General features: G+C 43.8%; 1 protein-coding gene across 1 annotated transcript; it reads left to right on the top strand.

Annotated features, from left to right (window-relative positions):
* The first annotated feature begins 856 nt into the window (after positions 1-856).
* Positions 857-25153, top strand: LOC122926629 (neuronal pentraxin-1-like). Its single transcript, XM_044278061.1, is given in 6 exon segments — positions 857-2501; positions 2503-2760; positions 13597-13783; positions 22011-22258; positions 23375-23554; positions 24070-25153. Coding segments are annotated over 6 exon segments (1710 nt in total). The 5' UTR covers positions 857-1874; the 3' UTR covers positions 24280-25153.
* The last annotated feature ends 126 nt before the right edge of the window (positions 25154-25279 follow it).

Raw genomic sequence — 25279 nt, 5'->3', positions numbered from 1 at the left:
ATAGCATGGCATCAACTGCATTGCCAGTAACATAGCCAGGTGGGGGTTCATATTGTAGAAAAGCTAATTGCCGGTGGAGAAAAGTTTTTACATGGCCAAACATTCCATTACAGATGCCTCATGATGGAGCCGAGGACAAGGAGTCGTCTTAGCAGGGGAAGAAGAAGGTGATGAGAAAGACACCATATTTCTTGGAGATGTGGGTGGGCTACCACAAAGAGGACCAGGAGAAAGAGGATAGACTTGTTCTGATTGGGAGTGCTGGCCAGTTGTATTTTCCCAAAGGATACAGTGATGCCGCCTCATGTGCTGCAATAGAGCCCTGGTACCTATGATTGTGTTTGGCCACAGCTTATTTTAATCCTGCAGATCTTTTACAAGGCTGTGGTTTTGTGTGCCTGCCTTGTGGAGAAACAACACCATACAGGAGCTGCTCGCACAGAGCTACAAGCAGCCAAGCTTGAATTAGATCTGGCACGTTTTAGGCCCAACCCACCCACGGTGTCAGCAGCATCACCAGATCCCAAAGCAGATGTAACCATGGCAGTTTTTGTGAGGTACATGACCTCTGCTCTTTATTGTTGCCACCAGCACCCTTCTCCACTGATGTTGCCTCCTCCTCAGCACCCTGATATGGCTCCCAGTTTGGTATGAACTGGTTCGCTCATCTTTAGTGGAGATGTATATATAGAAAATTGTAGTGGGGCGGCTCATTAATATATAACTGAAGGAGCTGAACAGATTGAGATACTGTATATAGAGATATATATATATATATATATATATTAGAAAAGATTGATGGATCAACATCTGTTGAATGGATGATTGGTGGAATATTCACCATTAAAAGGGATTTCTCAATTCAGTAAATATCATTTATCATGTAGACAATGTTAATAAAAGCCACTTACTAATGTATTGGGATTGTCAATTTTGCCTCCTTTGCTGGCTTGATTTTTCTATCGAACACACTGCTTGTTTCCAGAGGTTACAACCACCCTGCAATTCAGCAGTGGTGGCCGTGCTTGCACACCAAAGGAAAAAGGCCTCTCTGGTGACCTGGATTGTGGCAGGGCACATAGGTATGCACACAGAGCGTCTCCCGTCCCGACACCTCATATCTGTGCTGCAGCAGTGACCTTAACGCCTGGATATGAACAGTGTATAATACATTGGAGAAATCAATCAAGCCAGCAAAGGAGGCAATATGGACAACCACATTACATTAGTAAGTGCCTTGTATTTAAACTCCTTTAAATGGTGAATATTCCTCCAATCATCCATTCAACAGATATTCATCCATCAACCTACTTCTATATAATGTGTATGGCCATCTCCAAGCTTCTCCCTTCTGTTTTTTTAGTTTTAGCAGTTATATATTCTGTTAGTATAAAGAGTGCACTTCACTTGTATCCCCATGGTACTATAATAGAGATGAAAAATGTTGGATTGCCATTAGAGACTCACAGTATAATATACTGGATTTATACTGATTGTCTAGAAGTGATTCTAGGGCACGAATAGTTTATGAGGGCATCATCTCCTTAAAATCCTCCTGAGTTAATAGCTGTGTTTAAAGTAAGTCGTTGATCTGCTCTGGTTGCATGTAGGACACCTAGATGGAGGTGGGGCCTCCCAGGGGTTTAAGGATATTAGCCGTCTACCTAATGCCACTTGCAGACCAGGTTGCCAGAACAAGAATGGAACAACAACAAAAGAGGATTGGATCGTTACAGAGGGAGGTGACATTAGAAATGCAGCAAATCAGATTTTAAAATCCTTTGAATGTCATTCATCAACTAAGAAGGACAACTGAAGCATTGGAAGACCAAGAGGCAGTCAAATTATTACCTTCTCTGAATTCCTCAGATAAAATGAAGCTTCTCGTACTTTCTGTGCTACTTTATGCTTTCCTGGTCAGAAATTGTTTGGGAGAATATTCTCTTCCAAAATTTGTTTGTACCCCAATGCCTTTAGATATGGACTGCCAGCCAAACATGCAGCGTCATAGTGCAGGTAGTGGAGGGCACTGGGTTGGCATGCAAGAAGAAGCAAAGGAAACCATTCTACATCTCCGTGAGACAGTTGTTCACCAGAAGGAAACAATACTAGATCAGAGGGAGACAATCAGAGAGCTAAATGTGAAACTTAGTCGTTGTGAAGGTTATCCTCATAGTAGAGGACATGAAGAAGGCTATGGTCATTCTTCTGAGCATGGAAAAGAAAGAGAACATGGGCATGAGGAACCTTTTGGACATGAGAGTGCACATGGGCATGAAAGCACACATGGACATGAAAGTGGACATGGACATGAAAGAGAACATGGTCCCAAAAGGGAACATGGTCATGAGTTGGAAGAGGGGCATGAAAGAGAACATGGGCATGAGAGAGAACATGGACCCAAAAGAGAACATGGCCATGAATGGGAACAAAGGCATGAGCGGGAGAATGGCCATGAACGAGAACATGGCCATGAATGGGAAGAGAGGCATGAGCGGGAGAAATGGCCATGAACGAGAACATGGCCATGACAGAGAATATCCTCACAGTTATGATGATGTACATGGACATATAAGAGATCATGAATATCATCATCTCACCAACCGGGAATACCGGGAACAGCCAGCACATGACTCACATTACCGCAAACCAAGTGCTCCACCAAACACAATGGAAGACCCCCCAGAGGTGACTTCACCTAGTGCTCTTCAAATGGAAAGAATGCTTGAATCACTGAAGGACAGACTGGAACATTTACAGGTACCCATATTTATATTCCTACAACTGTTTAGTGTGTCTTTAATACAGATATAACAGTATTGTTAAATAACGTAATACTTTTGATTAGTTCATCATGGTAACTCAGCTCTGCTACATTTCTGAGTGTCTTTACTGTTCAAAATATTATTTAAGGTTTGTTTACACCATTTTTTAAGAGTTTTCAAATGCCCGTAATGTTTTTCAAGCATTTTTCATAGCATTTTTTTTTGTGTTTCGGTGGCATTTATGTATGGTGTCAACTCCTATAGTAAAAGCTATGGGAAAAACATCAGAAAGTCATAACCAGAGCATGATGTGAAAATACGTCACTAGCCCTATAAAGCCATAAAAATGCCAATAAAAACAGCATGAAAAACACTGGGGGAGATTTATTAAAACTGGTTTAAAGGAAAACTGGCTTAGTTGCCCATAACAACCGGATTCCACCTTTCATTTTTCAGAGCTTTTCTGGAAAATAAAAAAGATGGGATCTGATTGGTTGCTATGGGCAACTTAGCTAGTTTTCCTTTACACTAGTTTGCATAAATCTCCCCCTCTGTGAATTCAGTCTAAGGGTTTCTGCACAGGAACATATCTGTTTTTACGGTCCACAAATCGCGGATCCACAAAACACAAATAGTGGTCGAGAGCTTGCTGCCATTTTTTGTGCAGAACTGTCCTATCCTTGTCTGCAAAACATGTAAAAATAGAACATGTTCTATTTTTTGGCGGACAGTGCACCCTCATCCGTAAGGCCAAATGCACACAGCCGTGTTTCACGGCCGTGAGCGGTCCGTGGAACCACGGGCTGGATTCCTGCTGACAGCAGGAGCGCACGGCGTCATTGGTTACTATGACGCCGTGCACTCCCTGCTGCCGCCGCAATACAGTAATACACTGGTATAGATCATACCAGTGTATTATTGTATTGCGGCAGCAGCAGGGAGCGCACGGCGTCATAGCAACCAATGACGCCGTGCGCTCCTGCTCTCAGCAGGAATCCAGCCCGTGGTTCCACGGACCGCTCACGGCCGTGAAACACGGCCGTGTGCATTCGGCCTTACGGATGCGGGTGCGCTGTCCGCATCTTTTGCAGCCTCATTGAGATGAATGGGTCCGCATCCAAACTACAGCCGTGTGCAAGAGCCCTTAATGGGATCTATTACCAAGGAAGGCAACCAGAAGACGGTGTGGTTAATTAACTAGGGAAATGAGCTTGATGACCCGTAAATGTGACTGCAATTTTAGTTATGATATTATTTATTCAGTATTTTTATGTGAGTAAATAGATTTTACCTTTCTTATATATAACATGTCATTGAGACATCAGAGCTGTAAGCTAGGGCCCGAGCTCCAGAAAATGGAGGCCTCTCTGTAGGAAGGACACACGAGTGGGTATTGCGGATTGTGCAGTGGAATCCACAGTGAAAATCCACAGCATTTCCACAACACGATGGGGCACATTTATCATGCTAGTGCTGTGATGGCTAACCTCTGGCACTCCAGCTGTGGGTGAAACTACGACTCCCAGCATGCTCCATTCATTTCTATGGAGCCAAGCAAGTGTGCATCTTGGGAGTTGTAGTTTTACCACAGCTGGAGTTCCGGAGGTTAACCATCACAGTGCTAGTGCAATTTTATTTTGATGAGTTGATAAATCATTTTTTTGCCATTCTTTTTAAAGTTGTGTGTCATATTTTCTAGGTGTTATTTATGTCTGGTGTGGATTTTGAAAGTCGCTGATCTAATGGTTTAAAAAGTTGCATTTTCTCCAGAAAAGTCACAAATATATTTTTTTACGTTTCTAATTAAACTGAAAGTCGCATACATTAATTTTGTGACTTTTTAAATTCAACAGTCGCAAAAGATCCGACTAATCGCAGCTAAGGCCTCATGCACACAACCGTTGTTTGTATCCGTGTCCTTTGTTCCGTTTTCCGTGATTTTCTGCAGACCCATTGACTTTCAATGGGTCCGTTGAAAACTCTGAAAATTCACCGTTTGTCATCCGCGTCCGTGATCTGTGTTTCCTGTCCGTCCAAAAAATATGACCTGTCCTATTTTTTTGACGGACAACGGTTTGCGGACCCTACAAGTCAATGGGTCCGTGAAAAAGCACGGAGGCACACAAGATTGTCATCCGCGTCCGTGATCAGTGTCCGTTTTTTTCCTATCATTTTCAAGGCAAACTTGTCTTAGATTTTTTTTTTCACTTTTCTGGTCTGGTGATCCTCCAAAAATCAAGGAAGACACACGGAAGAAAAAACGGACACGGATCACGGAACAACGGAACCCCGTTTTGTGGACCGTGAAAAAATACTGTTGTGTGCATGAGGCCTTAAGTACGCCAGCCAGGAGCTGGTGGAGTTTTGCACAAGTAAACTAATTGAATTTAGATGTTAAAAAGGCGCACTGACGAGTGCACTGACGAAACAGAAAAAAGAAACATGCGCAAATACGATGTAAAGTCTAAGACAAGACGCAAACCCAACAATAAATGCGATTAAATAGAAATGTCTGCTCAACACAGATAAACTACGACTGAAAGAGACGCAAAAACTCTTGATAAATGTGCCTCAATGGGTTCATTTACTAATGCCAGCTTGGTATAAAAAAAAGGAGCAACACCCCTTTTTGTGACAATATTTTGTCGCATGATGCGTTTTTACACTTTCCTCACCACTGGAGGGTGGCGGGGCCATGTCGGGGCCTGGCCCATCAGCAGCAGCACATTCACTAACATTTATTCCTGCAAACAGTCATAAATGTTGGTGAAAAATGACTCCAGTCGAGGACTGCAGTAGTTTTCACTCAAGGAGCACGGATTGCTGGAGGATACGAGAGGCGTAAATTTGGTGCATCCTCCTGAAGCGCAGTGGTTATCAAAGAACGATGTCAAAAAGATGGTCTTTGATAAATGACCCCCAATCTGAAAATCTGCAGCATACTAAGTTTTCCCACGCTAAATATTTTCACTATATGTGGATGTGGTTTCAAAACCCCATCCCCATCGAACTGTAATCTGTGGCAGATTTGCTGCGCGGAATCTGCACCACAATCCGCATTAAATTGCCCACTCCTAGTGCCTTTTTTGTAATTGTTGTAAATTTTTGTTTCAAAGTGCAGCATGAAAAATGCCGCTGAAAAACTGCCATAAAGATCGCGTGTAGGATGGAAAAAAGGCAAGCGGTTTCTGAGCAAAACACGCCAGACCACATTTGTGTGCGCTTACAGAAATTTCCGCAACTGAAAATCAGTTCTATTCCACTGAATATGGATGTGTCTGCAGCAGGTGCACACATTTCTGTAAGCCCGATTCATAAAACTGGACAATCACAGAAGTCGGCCACATGTGAACATGCCCTGATTCTCCTGAACTTCCCCAGTGTAGATCAGAGATATATAGATATATGGTGTAAAGTAGAACTGGCTTAGTTGCCCATAGCAACCAATCAGATTCCACCTTTCATTTTCCAAAGGAGCTGTGATAAATGAAAGGCAGAATCTCATTGGTTGCTATGGACAACCAAGCCAGTTTTCCTTTACACCAGTTTGATAAATGACCCCAATAGACATACAAAAGAAACATTTCTATATCATCGGGGCACAGTTATTAAAATTATGAGGATTATGTAACTGCTAGTGTTGTGCGCACTGCATTCCTACATTACATCTCATGCACACAACTGTAGCAGGCCCATGCCCATATTGCGGCCTACAAACAGCATCATGTGAATGGGTCCGCAATGCGGAAGATATGGTGCATGCACTCCTTTTTTGCAGTGCGGAGCGGACCGTTGGATGCAGATTGCGAACCCCATTCAAGTGAATGGGTCCGTGTCCGCAGACGACGGACACATGGCCTGTGCCCATGCATTGTGGACCGCAATGAATATGACACACAAGTCGAGCATCCGCACCGCAAACAATAGAACATGTCCTATCTTTAGCCATACTTTGTGGATCATGGACCCATTTGACTCAATGGGTCCGCATCCGCAGCATGGAGTGCACACAGCTGGTGCCCATGCATTGTGGACCACTATTTGCGGTCCGCAGCATGGGCATGGAGCCCTTACGTTCATGGGCATGAGCCCTTAGAGGGAGCCTCTCAGTCTGTTCATGCTGCTATCTCTGAAGGCAGCATACCGTATTGATGGACAACCTGATTTCATAATGTCATGTATGTGGATGTGGAGAACTTACAGTTTATTAGTTGCAATGTCAGGCCAGTGCTGTAATGCAAGAGTCTGAGATAGGCCTCTTTCACACGACCATATGGCTTTTTCAGTGTTTTGCAGTCAGTTTTTTACACATCCGTTGTTCCATTTTTTTGTTTTCGTTGTGTTTCCATTTCTGTTCCGTTTTTCCTTCCGGTTCTCCGTATGGCATATACAGTATACAGTAATTACATTGAAAAATTTGGGCTGGGCATAAAATTTTCAATAGATGGTTCCGCAAAAACGAAACGGATACATAAGACATACGGATGCATTTCCGTATGTGTTCGTTTTTTTTTTCGGACCTATTGACTTGAATGCAGCCAAGGAACGTGATTTGTGGGCAATAATAGGACATGTTCTATCTTTCAACTGGACGGAAATACGGAAACGGAATGCATACGGAGTACATTCAGTTTTTTTTGCGGAACCATTGAAATGAATGGTTCCGTATACGGACTGTATACGGAACGCAAAACACGGCCCGTAAAAGGTAAAACAAAAACCGGTTGTGTGAAAAAGGCTATATCCATGATATGTAGGCTCCGCCGCACTCCAGCCACTGATTGACAGCTTTCTCCCACAGCACAGTTAGGCCTCATGCACACAACAGTGTTTTTTCACTGTCAGCGATTTGGCTTCAGTGGTCCGTGTCCGATTTTGCTTCAGTTGTGTTTCCTTGTGTCTTCCTTTTTTTTGTCTGACAGGGGAAAAAAAGGAAGGTTAATAAAAAGTGGAATTTTATTGCACCAAGGTCTTGTAGAAAAAACGGACATGGATGCGGACACGGATGACATACCAGTTGTGCATCCGTTTTTTTTTTTGATGGACCCATTGACTTGAATGGGTCCGTCCTTTGTTTTTCCACTGACAAGAATAGGACAGGTTATATTTTTTTGGATGGACTGAAATCACGGATCACTGAGGACTATCAGTTTTTTTTTCACAGCTCCATAGAAATTAATGGGACCTCCGCTAAACTGTGAAAAATGATGGAATGGACGCGGATGCACACAACGGTCGTGTGCATGAGGCCTAATAGGAAGAAATCTGTCAATCGGCCATGAGTTGGTGAGGGGGACTTTGCATCTCGTGGAGACTTCTGCCTCACATGGCTAGCCTCACGCGGCAACTAATGAATTGCACGTTCTCAAAGACTACCTCATATCCACACATAGGTGACAGACCACTGAAATGACCTTGTCCATCCCTACTTTATGCTGCCCTTGTAGATGGCAGGTTCTGGGGCTACACCTAGACTTTGTGTAGCATTTTTTAGTGATTGTAACTATAGTGTCAGCTGTAGTCCAAAGCAGTAAAGCTACTTGCATGCACTCAACAGTTAAAATCAAGCAAAAATGTTACAAAAATTCTGTAACCCAGCCTAAAGCTAGTTTGCAGGTGCTAAAGAGATAACTATTCCAAGACAAAGCTTCTGTATAGAGACTAGTATCACCATAGTGTAGGTAGTTTGCCTATTTAAAGGGAACCTGTAACATTGAAAAGGGTGTCCGGGCAGCATGTTATAGAGCAGGAGGAGCTGAGCAGATCCATATATAGTTTTGTGTGAAAAGATTCTGTAAAACTAATTTATATTCCTGCTCATTCTGGGCTTTGAAGTCCAGGAGACGGTCTTATCAGTGATAGGCAGCCTTCCTTCTATGACTGTGTATACAGAGAGCTGTCAATCACTGATAGGACCTCCTCCTTCACTGCAAAGCCCAGAATGGGCAGGAATATAAATGCATAAATTACAAGTTTTACTGAATCTTTATATATCAGTCTGCTCAGCTCCTCCTGCGCTATAACATGCTGCCTGCAGACTGCACTTTCAAGGTGACAGGATCCCATAGGGCTCTTTCACACGAGCGGATGCCGTGCGGGTAATCCGCTGCGTGAAAGAGAGCCAAGCCCCGTTCCGGACAGCAGAGATACGGAGCAGTAACATGACTGATAATGCTCTTTGCCTCTCTGGTCTTTTTACTACAACATCACAGCGACAACTTTATCTTAGCGACAACTTTTGTAGTAAAAATCTCACAGAGAGGCACGGAGCATTATCAGTCATGTTACTGCTCCTTGTCTCTGCTGTCCGGAACGGGGCTTGGCTGTCTTTCACGCGGCAGATTACCCGCACAGCATCCGCTCTTATAGTAACCACCAATCTATTTTATTACACTAAATACAATGTAAATCTTGGCATAACAAACACCATGAATACTAAATCTGGAAAAACAGGATATTCATAAGGGGAAGGATTTTTTTTTCAACTCTCATTTAAGCTCCTTAGATTGCTCTGCTCACTCAGAGAGTCTGTGGTATGCGCCTCACTGTTAAAGAACGTTGCGCTCAAAATAATAAACCACTGCCAAACTGTACAGAAGTATTTGCTCAATAATTAGTCACACAGGGAGACATTTATCATTTGAGATTGTTTTCATGTCACTATTAAGTCTGGTTTAGCATTGTGTGGGTGCACCAAATTTATGAAATGGTGCACAGTTTTCATGTATTTGGTGCAACTGCATTGTGTTGTATGATGTAGGCTAGTTTCACACTGTCCTGCCGGAGTTCATCACATCTGAAATAGCCGGAAACTGCCAGAGCACCCCAGACCCCTTTGACTATAATAGGACCCGGTGGGGATCCGGCCTGTTTCAGATCCGGCCAGATAAATATCGGAACAGCCGCCAGAACAGTTTAGCACTAGTGTGAAACTAGCCTGAGTTTTAAAAAATACACCAGTGGCTGCCGAGCATACAGTAGGATGCAACTTTTTTGCAACTTTTCTGTGACATTTCCAGGTTAAACAGATAATAAATGTGCCATAGTCCAAGGTCTAATCTCACTTTTCAGCCTTAAACATAGACCATTGAAAAGTGGCGTAGCTCCTAAATGTTGCAGAAATGTTGCAAAAAAGTCACAATCAGCATGCCTTGTGATAATTTTATACTAAAAAACAGACAAATCTGGTTTAATAAATGTCCCCCATAATTTTCTAGTAAAGATGGATAACAATCAATAGTTTGTCAAATATAGAGCAAGAATACTCACCTAGCTTCCCTAGATACAGTAGGAATTCCTCCCCACTGTTTGATCATTACATAGCCACTACTGTGCCTTACCTGTTCTGAGTGAAGACAAGGGTTAAACGAGTTGTCTGGGTTCAGAGCTGAACCTGGACATATCCCCTTCTTCCCCCACTCAGCCCCTCTGATATGAGCATTGGAGCATTTCATGCTCCGATGCTCTCCCTTACCCTGCGTGGCGTACCAGGCTCTCCATGGGTAAACTAGGCAGAGGTTTCCGCCCAGCAGTCAGCCCAGTGACGTCACTGCCACTAATGGAAGGCCTTTAGCGCTGCCCTGGCCTGTAAAACGGCTAGGGCAATAATAAAGCCCGCCCATCAGTGCCAGTGACGTCACTGGGAACACTGCTAGGTGGAAGCCTCCCCCTAGCAGTGTAAAAATATAAACAAACAAGGCTTGATGCTCACGTCAGAGGGGCTGAGTGGGGGAAGAAAGGGGATATGTCCAGGTTCACCTCTGAACCCGGACAACCCCTTTAATATCAGAGTCAGTGGGTATTACTGTGACTGACGTCAAATGCTGATTCTGTTAATATATATCCATAGTAAATGATATGGTATCTTCAGGCCTGTCCAATGGACTTCCTACTGGACTCAGGCTATTATGTGTGTTCCAGATGGTCACCTAGTTAGTTACATTTATAATAAGCAGTTAAATGCTCCTTTGGCAGCTGATCCAAACAGCGATCATTCATTCCCATACAGCAGTGATCACTGCGGCATATACTAGTAAATAAAGGAAATAAACAGGCAAGAAAGGGGAATTAATATAAATGTAGCTAACGTGCGGGCAATGATCAGGAATGAATGTTCCTCTGAATGCTCATTTAGGCTGAGTTCACACGAGCGTGACAGATTTGGTCCGGATGCGTTCAGGGTGCGTTCAGTTAAACTCGCACCATTTTGCAAGCAAGTTCAGTCAGTTTTGGCTGCAATTGCGTTTAGTTGTTCAGTTTTTTCCGCGCGGATGCAATGCGTTTTGATGCATTTTTCACACGCGTGATAAAAAACTGAATGTTTACAAACAACATCTCCTAGCAACCATCAGTGAAAAACGCATTGCATCCGCACTTGCTTGCAGATGCAATGCGTTATTAACGCAGCCCCATTCACTTCTATGGAGCCAGGGCTGCGTTAAAAACGCAGAATATAGAACATGCTGCGATTTTAAAGCATTGCAGAAGTGATGCATGAAAAAAAATGCTCATGTGCACAGCCCCATTGAAATGAATGGGTCAGGATTCAGTGCAGGTGCAATGCGTTCACCTACTGCATTGCACCCGCGCGGAAATCTCGCCCGTGTGAACTCAGCCTTAGTCTCTTTCTGATTTAATCAGCATGCCAGCCTGAACTAGAAATGTGACTGTTTCTACAGACAAACTGGGCAATTCTCCAGACCCCCTATCTGCAAAGGGGCCCCTACTTATGGCTGCATCTACCATGAAACCAGAGAAGCAGATAGCAGCCTACAGCTTCATAGTATGGCAGCAATATATGTTTAACTAGACACAATTAGATTTGGCATAGCAGACAACCTCTGCTGCACTCCACAGTTATTCCCTGAGTCCAGAGGTGGATTGGGAACTTAGAGGCCCTGGAAAAAAATAAAAATCGCCCCATATTGTAGCGGGTCCAAATTGAAAGAAGGCAGGGCAAAATACTGCCCCATCAGAACCATATACCACAGTGCAACACATTATGTTGCCCAGATGCCATAGTCGCACTTGAACAGGCACCTGAGGGGTTAAATGCGTGCAATCTATGTCATCGTCAATCCCATACATTAGCCCCAGGCAGTGGCGTACCTAGGGTGTTTGGCACCCGGGGCAGGTCCTTTCTCTGGCACTTTCCTCCCAATACTTTAAAACAATTGTACCCCCTCACTGTAGTATTGCCCTCATTGTACAACCTTCACAGTAGTTTTGTACAAATGTGTGCCCCCTCACAGTAGTTATAACCAAATTGTGCCCTCTCACAGTAGTTATGCCCTCTCTGTGCCCCATTCTAAATTGTAATGCCCTCTTTTTGCCCCCTTTACAGTAATAATCCCCATTGTGCCCCCTTCACAGTAATAATCCTCATTGTGTCCCCTTTATAGTAAAAATCCCCATTGTGCCCCCTTTATAGTAATAATGCCCACTGTGCCCCTTCTTAGTATTAATGCCCATTGTGCCCCCTTCACAGTAATAATGCTTATTGTGACCCTTAATAGTAGTAATGCCCATTGTGCTAGTAATTTCCTCTGTGCCTCCTCCATAGTAGATATCCCCATTGTGCCCCTTTCACAGTAATAATGCCCTCTGTGCCCCTTCATTGTAGTAATGCCCTCTGGCTCTGTGCCCCCTCCATAGTAGAAATGCCCATCGTGCCCCCTTCACATTAGTAATGCCCTCAATGCCCCCTCCATAGTAATAAAGTTCTCTGTGCCCTCTCCGTATAAAAAAAAAAAACAACAAAAAAAAAAAACACAGTAACTACTCACCTTGTCCCGTTCCTGAAGCTCATATACCTCTCTTCCCTGCAGGCACAGATCACTCTGCGGCAATGTGTGGGCGGAGCTTATGCAGATTTCCGGACTGCAGGCTCCGCCCTCATTGGCTGGCAGCGCGATGTGTGTCTGTAGGCTGAATGGTGAAGCAGGAAGGAGGGGAGCAGAGAAGGAAGATGAGCAGTGAGTGGCAGGACTGCAGATCCCAGCGCTCCAGCAATGAGAGCTTCCATCTGTATTGATGGAAGCACTCATTGCTTCTAGAACCCCCCTGAGAGTGGGCACCCCCCTCTAGTACAACACTGGCCTCAGGTGCCCCTTAGTGGTGCTCTTATCGTCCAATAACACACAGCCTAATGGGTGCATAGGGATCTTTGTACGTACAATATGTATACACTAATTCAGAATTTGGGGCCCCAATTTAAATTTTGCCCAGTAGGGGTCCGACTTCTGACAGTACTGTCCATCAGCTGAAGAGACTGATGGTGGTGAGCCCTGGGGTCTCTTCCTAGACCAGTGACGTCACGTTCATCAGTCACATGGCCCAGGCACAGCTCAGTCTCATTCAAGTGAATGGGGCTGAGCTGCACTACAAAGCACAGCTGATATCCAATGGACAGCTTGGTGAGCTACGAGCATGCTCTGGTGAGGGCTGTGGTCTCTTTAAATAGCTGATCTGTGGGAGAGCTGGGAGTCAGAGCCCCACCGATCACATACATATGACCTATCCTGAGGATCAGTGTAAAACACTCAGAAAATCCCATTAAGATGGCTACATAGTAGATTATTCAACAAGGCATTTTGCCTGGTTTATCAGTGAAATTCCTGGTGACAGATTCCCTTCAAGGAACATATTATACATCACCCACAAAATAATAGTGAGGCATAGAAGTTTTCTCCTGCTAAATGTACATGTATAAAAAAAAAAATCTGAAAAACACCAAGTAAGAAACTTGGAAAGGCATGACTATCTCCAAGCTGCTTCTCCCCATTCTGTTATACAATGGTGACAAGTCAATCGCTGCTATTTGTTTTAACAGAGAAACAGAAACTCCAGTCTCTTTTCCACATCTTTAAGAGACACCCTCCAAAAGAAGATCAGTATCTTGGAACATCAGCTCCATGAAAAGCGTAACACATCAGAGCACCATGATAAAGACCATGATCAGGAGCATGAAGACCATGGTAGACACAAGATGGACAGTGCACTACATGGGAATGGTAAAGGTAAGACCTAAACTGAAGACATTTCATCCACCAAGAGCTACATAAAATTTGCATAGCATAGTCTAACATTATTTTATATCTAATACAATATAGAACCTAGAATTCAAATTAAAGGGGCTGTCCTCTTTGGACAGTCCCTTTTTGTTTGACGGTTTATAGGGATGAACAAATTTCATATTCTGAAGTTCATGTGAGGGTTCGTGTTGTGGTATTTACTGAATTGCGTTATGGATTCCATTACCACGGACCATAACACAATTCCATGATGGAGTGCATAACGGAATGCCTTTAGAGGCAGTCCGTTATTCATTCCGTCATAATAGAAGTCTATGGGCTGCAAAACGGATCCGCCCCGTTTTAGTTTTGCAGGGGAGTCCTCTCCTGCATAACGAAAACTGGACGCAGTGGCGTAGGGATCGCCACAGAAACTATAGCAGTGGCTATGGGGCCCTACGCCACTGGGGGCCCATCCGGGCCGCCTTCTGTTGATTTTTTTATTTTATTTTTATTTACACACACACACACACTACACACAGGCAGCCAGGCCCGAGCCACGGACCGCCCGCCCACTACACTAGACTAGTGTAGTCAGGACTGGAGCAGGGTGCACGCAGGGCCGGGCTGACACAGAGGCTGGGGAGGCTCCAACCTCTGGGCGGCAGGCAGGCCACTGAGTAACTCAGAAGATCCGATGGTATATTCTAACCCCCAGGCGTTCCCATGGTGACGGGGACGCTTGCCTGGGGGTTAGAATATACCATGGGATCTGAGTTTTCACAATCTCAGTGAGATCGTGAAAACTGAAATCCGATGGTATATTCTAACCCCCAGGCGTTTCCATGCTGACAGGGACGCTTGGCTGGGGGGTTAGAATATACAGGGCCACGCCGCTCACAGGAGTACATTTATAAACTAGAAAAGGTACAATTTCTGGGGAAATTGTGTGATGTGTTCTTGCCTCCACCAGTAGCTTACAACTGGAGTGGGTGGAGTAACTGGGTGCAGTGTAGACTCCGCCCACTTTTATAAATTTTGACCTTTGTCTCACACTGACCCACCCTGCCGAGTTTGGGTGCTGTGAGAATGACAGCTGTTTAAAGGTTTCTTATTGAAGTCAATAGGGAAAATCTGATTGGTTGTTTGTGGCTCCGCCCACTTTTTAGCATCCCCAAAATGAGATATACATTGGCACAGTCCTCCAGTGACCAACTGTTCCAAGTTTCGGGAACCCTGCCATTAACAGTCTAAGAGCAGCGGCAGTTTGAATTTTTCCCATTTAAACAAATGGCTGAAATTTGATTGGCCGTTGTAGACCCCGCCCACTTTTTAAATTTTTTGACCCCAGTCACCCAATGACCTACGGTGCCTAGTTTGGGTATTCTGGCTTAAATACTGTGAGAATGACAGCAATTTAAAAGTTTCTCATTGAAGTCAATAGGGAAAATCTGATTGGTGGTTTGTAGCTCCGCCCACTTTTTAATGTCCCCCAAAATGTGACAGAAATTTTCAGGTTGACCCCATGACTAAGTGACCCAAGTTTGGTGACTTTAGTTTAAAATCTGTGCGACTGGGAGAGATTTGAAAATTGTCCCTGTCAAAGTCAATGGGAAAAACGTGGATTTTGGGGGCCCTGTCCCAGGGGCCCGGAGGGTGGGATCGGGTAACAAAGCAAAAGCAAGGTACTTGGGTGGGTGCCGACCAAGTCTGCAAAGTTTGGAATTTGTACTCCTAAAAATGTGGGAGAAGTAGCAATTTGAAGGTCTCATTAAAGTCAATGGGGAGATTTTGATTGGTTCTGTGTGGCCCCGCCCACTTTTTGGGGTCCCCGAAATGTGCCCAAAGTTTTCGGGTTGACTCCATGACTAAGTGACCCAAGTTTGGTGACTTTAGTTTAAAATCTGTGCGAGTGGGAGCGATTTGAAAATTTACCCTGTCAAAGTCTATGGGAAAAAAGGGGGCTTCCGGGGCCCGCCACGGGGGCCCCGGGGGTGGGATCGCTCCACAAAGTAATAGCAATCCGATCGGGTACAATCTGCATGTTTTGGTAAATTTTTGTCTATGTAGTGTAAAAACTGTGGGAGGAGTTAGGGTGGCAAATTTGGCTATAATAAGAATAAGAAGAATAATAATAATATACTTGTGAGATAACATTATGTGGTCTTGCTATGCAAGAACACATAACTAATCAGTAACTTTAACTTTAATCATTGCTGATCTCTTTAGGCTACTTTCACACTAGCGTTCGGAGCGGGTCCGTCTGATGTTTCATTAGACGGATCCGCTCCTATAATGCAGACGTTTGCATCCGTTCAGAACGGATCCGTCTGCATTATAACTTAGAAAAATGTCTAAGTCTGAAAGTAGCCTGAGCGGATCCGTTCAGACTTTACATTGAAAGTCAATGGGGGACGGATCCGCTTGAAGATTCAGCCATATGGTGTCATCTTCAAGCGGATCCGTCCCCATTGACTTCCATTATAAGTCTGGACGGATCCGCTCGCCTCCGCACGGCCAGGCGGACACCCGAACGCTGCTTGCAGCGTTCAGGTGTCCGCTCACTGAGCGGAGTGGAGGCTGAGCGCTGGCAGACTGATGCATTCTCAGTGGATCCGCCTCCACTGAGAATGCATTAGGGCCAGACGGCTGCGTTCAGGGCCGCCTGTGAGCCCATTCAAACGGAGCTCACGAGCGGACACCTGAACGCAGGTGTGAAAGGAGCCTAACTTGGATACCTTACTCTGTCTTAGCTCCGGTAACAGCAGGCAGTGTGGCCGGGCGGCGCTCACTCACTGAATGTTAATGATTAAAGTTACTGATTAGTTTATAAATGTACTCCTGTGAGCATCGGGGAGGGGGATCTGTGGATGGCACTATTTAGGGGAGGGGGATCTGTGAATGGCACTATTTAACCGCCTCCGGACCGCCTAACGCAGATCCGCGGTCCAGAGGCGGCAGCTCTGCGCAGAGTGACGCATATACGCGTCATCTCGCGAGAGCCGTGACTTCCTGTGAACGCGCGCACACAGGCGCGCGTTCACAGGAACGGAAGGTAAGAGACAGGATCTCCAGCCTGCCAGTGGCGATCGTTCGCTGGCAGGCTGGAGATGCGATTTTTTTTAACCCCTAACAGGCATATTAGACGCTGTTTTGATAACAGCGTCTAATATACCTGCTACCTGGTCCCTTTTGTTTGGATCGACCACCAGAGGACACAGGTAGCTGTGTAAAGTACCACAAAACACCACTACACAACACTACACTACACCCCCCCCCGTCACTTATTAACCCCTTATGAACCCCTGATCACCCCATATAGACTCCCTGATCACCCCCCTGTCATTGATCACCCCCCTGTCAGGCTCCGTTCAGACGTCCGTATGATTTTTACGGATCCACGGATACATGGATCGGATCCGCAAAACACATACAGACGTCTGAATGGAGCCTTACAGGGGGGTGATCAATAACAGGCAGGTGATCACCCATATAGATTCCCTGATCACCCCCCTGTCATTGATCACCCCCCTGTAAGGCTCCATTCAGACGTCTGTATGATTTTTACGGATCCACGGATACATGGATCGGATCCGCAAAACACATACGGACGTCTGAATGGAGCATTACAGGGGGGTGATCAATAACAGGGGGGTGATCACCCCATATACACTCCCTGATCACCCCCCTGTAAGGCTCCATTCAGACGTCCGTATGATTTTTACGGATCCACGGATACATGGATCGGATCCGCAAAACACATACAGACGTCTGAATGGAGCCTTACAGGGGGGTGATCAATGACAGGGGGGTGATCACCCCATACAGACTCCCTGATCACCCCCCTGTCATTGATCACCCCCTGTAAGGCTCCATTTAGACATTTGTTTTGGCACAAGTTAGCGGAAATAGATATTTTATTTTTATTTTATTTTTCTTACAAAGTCTCATATTCCACTAACTTAATAAAATCAAAATCTCACATGAACTCACCATACCCCTCACGGAATCCAAATGCATACATTTTTTTAGACATTTATATTCCAGACTTCTTCTCACGCTTTAGGGCCCCTAAAATGCCAGGGCAGTATAAATACCCCACATGTGACCCCATTTCGGAAAGAAGACACCCCAAGGTATTCCGTGAGGGGCATATTGAGTCCATGAAAGATTGAAATTTTTGTCCCAAGTTAGCGGAAAGGGAGACTGAGAAAATACAAAAAAAAAATCAATTTCCGCTAACTTGTGCCAAAAAAAAAAAAATTCTATGAACTCGCCATGCCCCTCATTGAATACCTTGGGGTGTCTTCTTTCCAAAATGGGGTCACATGTGGGGTATTTATACTGCCCTGGCATTTTAGGGGCCCGAAAGCGTGAGAAGAAGTCTGGGATCCAAATGTCTAAAAATGCCCTCCTAAAAGGAATTTGGGCCGCTTTGCGCATCTAGGCTGTAAAAAAGTGTCACACATGTGGTATCGCCGTACTCAGGAGAAGTTGGGCAATGTGTTTTGGGGTGTCATTTTACATATACCCATGCTGGGTGAGATAAATATCTTGGTCAAATGCCAACTTTGTATAAAAAAATGGGAAAAGTTGTCTTTTGCCAAGATATTTCTCTCACCCAGCATGGGTATATGTAAAATGACACCCCAAAACACATTCCCCAACTTCTCCTGAGTACGGCGATACCAGATGTGTGACACTTTTTTGCCGCCTAGGTGGGCAAAGGGGCACACATTCCAAAGAGCACCTTTAGGATTTCACAGGTCATTTTTTTACACATTTTGATTTCAAACTACTTACCACACATTAGGGCCCCTAGAATGCCAGGGCAGTATAACTACCCCACAAGTGACCCCATTTTGGAAAGAAGAGACCCCAAGGTATTCCGTGAGGGGCATGGTGAGTTCCTAGAATTTTTTATTTTTTTGTCACAAGTTAGCGGAAAATGATGATTTTTTTTATTTATATTTTTTCTTACAAAGTCTCATATTCCACTAACTTGTGACAAAAAATAAAAAATTCTAGGAACTCGCCATGCCCCTCACGGAATACCTTGGGGTGTCTTCTTTCCAAAATGGTGTCACTTGTGGGGTAGTAATACTGCCCTGGCAATTTAGGGGCCCTAATGTGTGCAAAGTAGTTTGAAATCAAAATCTGTAAAAAATGGCCGGTGAAATCCTAAGGCTGGGTTCACACTTGAGCGTTGCGCAAACGCGCGTTTTACGCGCGTTTTTGACGCGCATTTTTATGCGCGTTTTTGTAATAGTAAACGCGCGTTTGACGCGCGTTTGTGTGATTCACTACAGTGTCCTATGGCCACAAACGCCCCAAAAGTCGCTCATGTACTTTTTGGAGCGTCGGGCGTTTTACAGCGCGATCGTACGCGCTGTAAAACGCCCAAGTGTGAACCATTCCCCTAGGGAATCATTGGTTTCTCCTTGTTGAGCGTTTTACAGCGCGTAGGAACGCGCTGTAAAACGCTCAGGTGTGAACCCAGCCTAAAGGTGCTCTTTGGAATGTGTGCCCCTTCGCCCACCTAGGCTGCAAAAAAGTGTCACACATCTGGTATCACCGTACTCAGGAGAAGTTGGGCAATGTGTTTTGGGGTGTCATTTTACATATACCCATGCTGGGTGAGATAAATATCTTGGTCAAATGCCAACTTTGTATAAAAAAAAAAGGGAAAAGTTGTCTTTTGCCAAGATATTTTTCTCACCCAGCATGGGTATATGTAAAATGACACCCCAAAACACATTCCCCAACTTCTCCTGAGTACGGCGATACCAGATGTGTGACACTTTTTTGCAGCCTAGGTGGGCAAAGGGGCACACATTCCAAAGAGCACCTTTCGGATTTCACCGGTCATTTTTTACAGATTTTGATTTCAAACTACTTCTCACGCATCTGGGCCCCTAAAATGCCAGGGCAGTATAACTACCCCACAAGTGACCCTATTTTGGAAAGAAGACACCCCAAGGTATTTTGTGATGGGCATAGTGAGTTCATGGAAGTTTTTATTTTTTGTCACAAGTTAGTGGAATATGAGACTTTGTAAGAAAAAAAATAATAATCATTTTCTGCTAACTTATGACAAAAAATAAAAAGTTCTATGAACTCACTATGCCCATCAGTGAATACCTTAGGGTGTCTACTTTCCGAAATGGGGTCATTTGTGGGGGGTTTCTACTGTCTGGGCATTGTAGAACCTCAGGAAACATGACAGGTGCTCAGAAAGTCAGAGCTGCTTCAAAAAGCAGAAATGCACATTTTTGTACCATAGTTTGTAAACGCTATAACTTTTACCCAAACCATTTTTTTTTTTACCCAAACATTTTTTTTTTATCAAAGACATGTAGAACGATAAATTTTGCGAAAAATGTATATATGGATGTTGGTTTTTTTGCAAAATTTTACAACTGAAAGTGAAAAATGTCATTTTTTGGCAAAAAAAAACGTTAAATTTCGATTAATAACAAAAAAAGAAAAAATGTCAGCAGCAATGAAATACCACCAAATGAAAGCTCTATTAGTGAGAAGAAAAGGAGGTAAAAATAATTTGGGTGGTAAGTTGCATGACCGAGCAATAAACGGTGAAAGTAGTGTAGTGCAGAAGTGTAAAAAGTGGTCTGGTCATTAAGGGTGTTTCAGCTAGGGGGGTTGAAGTGGTTAAGGGAGGGGGATCTGTTTAGGGGAGGGGGATCTGTGGATGGCACTATTTAGGGGAGGCGGATCTGTGGATGGTACTATTTAGGGGAGGGGGATCTGTGGATGGCACTATTTAAGGGACGGGGATCTATGAATGACACTGTTTAGGGGAGGGGGATCTGTGTATGGCACTGTTAAGGGGAGGGGGATCTGTGTATGGCACTGTTTAGGGGAGGGGGATCTGTGGATGGCACTATTTAGGGGAGGGGGATCTGTGGATGGCACTATTTAGGGGAGGGGGATCTGTGGATGGTACTATTTAGGGGAGGGGGATCTGTGGATGGCACTATTTAAGGGACGGGGATCTATGGATGACACTGTTTAGGGGAGGGGGATCTGTTGATGGCACCATTTAGGGGAAGGGGGATCTGTTGATGGCACTATTTAGGGGAGGGGAATCTGTGCATGGCACTGTTTAGGGGAGGGGAATCTGTGGATGGCACTATTTAGGGGAGGGGGATCTGTGGATGGCACTATTTAAGGGACGGGGATCTATGGATGACACTGTTTAGGGGAGGGGGATCTGTGGGGACCCGGTTGACTGTAAAGGACTTTCAGGAATATTTTGCTGAATCAGGAATTGTGATATAGCTCAGCGACAAAAATGGCCTTCCTGGAAGAGTCATCAGGAGAAAACTTCTCCTGCATCCTCAACACAAAATTCAGCATCAGAAGTCTGCAAATTAATACCTAAACAAGCCTGATGTATTTTGGAAACAAGTACTGTGGACCAGTAAGTTTGGAGAAACAAGGGCACCTCTCCAATCATTAAGCATGATGGTGGATCAATCATGCATTGAGGTTGCAGCCAATGGCACGGGGAACATTTCACAAGTAGAGGGAAGAATGGATTAAATGAAATTCCAGCATATTCTGGAAGCAAACATAACACCAACTGTAAAAAAGCTGAAGTTGAAAAGAGGATGGCTTCTACAAATGGATAATGATCCTAAACATGCCTCAAAATCCACAATAGACTACCTTAAAAGGTGAAAACTGAAGGTTTTAACATAGCCCTCACAGTCCGCTAATCCAAACATCATTGAAAATCTGTGGATAAACCTCAAAAGAGCAGTGCATGGAATCTCACAGAACTGGAAGACTTTTACAAGGAAGAATGGGTGACAATTCCTCAAACAAGAATTGAAAGACTTTTGGCTGGCTACAAAAAGCATTTACAAGCTGTGATACTTTCTAAAGGCGGTGCTACTAGGCACTAACCATGCAGAGTGCCCAAAGTTTTGCCTTGGGCCCTTTTCCATTTTGAAAATGTAAAAGATAAAAATAAAATGTTCTTGCTTTAACGTCTAAGGGAATGTATCATTAACTTTATGCCTTTTGGAGATAATTTCATCTTCAACTTGCTTAACTGTTCACAGTAGCAATAATTTTGACCAGGAGTGCACAAACCTTTGCGCTCTTAATCATTAACCATATTATGAGTTTTATAGATGTCTAACAAGGACTTTATTTACTCAAGTGTTTAATTACAATATTTATTTAAGGCTTAATTTCTTATCTCCAGGACATACAGCAGACAAGAAGTCTAATGATTTCAGAGTCAGTTTCCCTCTCAGAACAAGTTATATGTATGCCAAGGTGAAACGGACGCTTCACCACGAGATCTTTGCATTCACCATCTGCTTATGGTTGAAGTCCAATTCATCCCCTGGCGTGGGCACACCTTTTTCCTATTCTGTTCCAGGCCAGGCCAATGAAGTGGTGCTAATTGAGTGGGGAAACAACCCCATGGAATTGCTTATTAATGACAAGGTAATTGATCTTACACATCTTATTTTAGGTATGCTGTTTAAAGAGGACCTTTCACTAGAATAAAACATCTAAACTAACTATACAGACATGGAGAGCGGCGCCCAGGGATCTCCCTGCACTTACTGTTATACCTGGGCGCCGCTCCGTTCTCCAGGTATAGCCTCCGGTATCTTCATAGTTAGGCTCCACCCAGTTGAACCTGCCGGCGTCTCATTCTCCCATACTGTAGCGCTGGCCAATCACAGCGCTCAGCTCATAGCCTGAGAGGAAAAAAAGCCTCTCAGGCTATGAGCTGAGCGCTGCGATTGGCCAGCGCTACAGCATGAGAGAAGGAGACGCCGACAGGTTCCACTGGGTGGAGCCTAACTATGAAGATACCGGAGGCTATACCGGGAGAACGGAGCGGCGCCCAGGTATAACAGTAAGTGCAGGGAGATCCCTGGGCGCCGCTCTCCATGTCTGTATAGTTAGTTTAGATGTTTTATTCTAGTGAAAGGTCCTCTTTAACAGTTTGGAAAAATTATGTGAACTTATACTTTCTCTTATTTTCAATGCATCTACAAAACGTTATGTATGCAATTCAATCACGGAATTTGATTTTTAATTAAAGGAGTATATAGGATTAAGGCAACATTAAAACACCTCTTTTAATAGTTTTATTTAAACTTAAATTTTTCTTAATTTAATCTAAAAGCTAAATTTAGAGGGATGAATAATTTTAAAAAACAAATATTAGTATGCCGCATTATATAGTATATTTGGTGCCATAAGTAATTTCAGTGATATGATAATTTGTGGGTTGTGTAGGAAATTTTTAGTGAATGAAATCTCTTGTTAGCTTTAAATGGGTTTAGGAATTGACAGGGTCTCAAGTCACAGATACTCAATGGGGCTTAGAAGACATTTTTAAGGTAGATTTCCCCCTTTCAATTTCCCGTGGTTTCCTCTTATAAGAGGCAATTTGTAAGAGGGAAATAACAATGGAGGTGATACAGGGTTTCTAATTCACCTCTATCAGCCCAATGTGGTAGCACATTTAAGTAAAACCAGCTCAAATTATAAAAAGTTATATTTTTTTCAAACTTCATGCATAGTTTGTGTTTTTTATATATACAGGCTGCAACTCTACCACTGGCCATCAATGATGCTAAGTGGCACCATGTTTGCGTTACCTGGTCTTCCAGGGATGGATTATGGGAGTCATACCTGGATGGTGTAAGACGTGGAAATGGTGAAAACTTGGCACCTTGGCACCCAATAAAACCGGGTGGAGTATTTATTTTGGGACAAGAACAGGTAAATATAATTACATTATTTTTGAATACTGAACCGATGAGAGTCAGGTGATCATTTTCCATATTAACCCCTTTAAAGGATTCTCCAGGATATATACTTTTTTTTTAACCTTCAAAATAAAGGTCTCATGGTTTAAAAAATAATAATAACTACTTACATCCCTGTGACAGCCACTGAATTAAGTACAGACATGGCCCTTCCTTTGGACACACATACGTGGCGCATGTACGTTCTGTACATGAAGAGGCGACCGTGGCAAAAGCCTTTCATGTAACCTTATTATATTTAGAATGTATTACATTCACAGTCCCATTCATTACAGCTCCTTAGTCCTTTTGTTCTTATAGCTGAGAAAGATCTACTGATCACACATGAATAATATAGCCTATGAATACATTGGAGAACCACTTTATATTGAATTAAGAACAGTAGCTGTAGATCTTGTTTACACAGTCTCTTTTTGCACGGTAGTTAATATTTGATGAACATGACTAAATGGTTTTTCCTACAATTAGGATACCTTGGGAGGAAGGTTTGATGCCACACAAGCCTTTGTGGGAGAAATTTCCGACTTTAACATGTGGAGCCACATCTTAACACCTAGTGAGATTTACAAGCTGGCAACCTGTGCCGTCTATTCCACTGGCGACGTCATAGAGTGGATGGAGTCATCCATGGAGCTCCACGGTGGTGTTACCAAACTCCCTTTCAACTCTTGTCATTGACATGAGGAGTCCCTCCACATGCAGCATGCTCTGATAGGGAACCCAGGCATGGAATGGGTTCCCAGTACCCCAAAGACTAATGTTTCAAATGGAGTAGAAACCATTATGCATCACTGTTATTCCCACACATTGATGACATTGTTTTCTTCCGTATTGCTTTTTGGTCACAATCTATTGTCTTTGTAATAGTGTGTTGTATTTTGTAGATGTAATGTGGTTTGCATACTCGAGCAGCTAGCATACAGGTGTATTTTTCTACTGCATGCCTAATCCTGCAAACTATTACTGAAAGCTCTCACATAGTGTTAGAGAAAATAAACCTGCCAGGTACTCTGCATGTATGGAAATATCCTTTAGGTCTCTCTTCACGCAAAGAATTCTGAAAAGGTCTGAAGCACCAGTCATCATTTGGTAGACACTGCTTTGCATTCAGTGGAACAGAATTCAGTACACAGAAGGTACTTGTCTAGAAAACTTTGTGGCGTGTTCTCAAGGGATGCCTATCTGGTATAAAGATAGGAAATTGTGTGAAGATGACTTGAGGTCCCTTTACATTGGTCAATATTACAGCAGATAGTCGGGAAGGAACGACAATCTGATCGCTGGTGGAGGAGACCTTTGCGTTTACATGCAGTCATCCCCACCAGAGTATGGGGGAGAAGCGATCGCTATTGCCTTCGCTCTTCCCCATACTGACTCGTTTGCCGGCAGGAGATCGTGTTTACACAGTACAATCTGCTGCTTGTAAATGATCATTTTTGGGTGTACATACACTACATGCAGAATTATTAGGCAAATGAGTATTTTGACCACATCATCCTCTTTATGCATGTTGTCTTACTCCAAGCTGTATAGGCTCGAAAGCCTACTACCAATTAAGCATATTAGGTGATGTGCATCTCTGTAATGAGAAGGGGTGTGGTCTAATGACATCAACACCCTATATCAGGTGTGCATAATTATTAGGCAACTTTCTTTCCTTTGGCAAAATGGGTCAAAA

The sequence above is a fragment of the Bufo gargarizans genome, chromosome 2 (genome assembly GCF_014858855.1).
Source record: "Bufo gargarizans isolate SCDJY-AF-19 chromosome 2, ASM1485885v1, whole genome shotgun sequence".
NCBI lineage: Eukaryota > Metazoa > Chordata > Amphibia > Anura > Bufonidae > Bufo > Bufo gargarizans.
The sequence above is the reverse complement of the archived record's forward strand: the minus strand, read 5'-3'. Positions and strand labels throughout refer to the sequence as shown.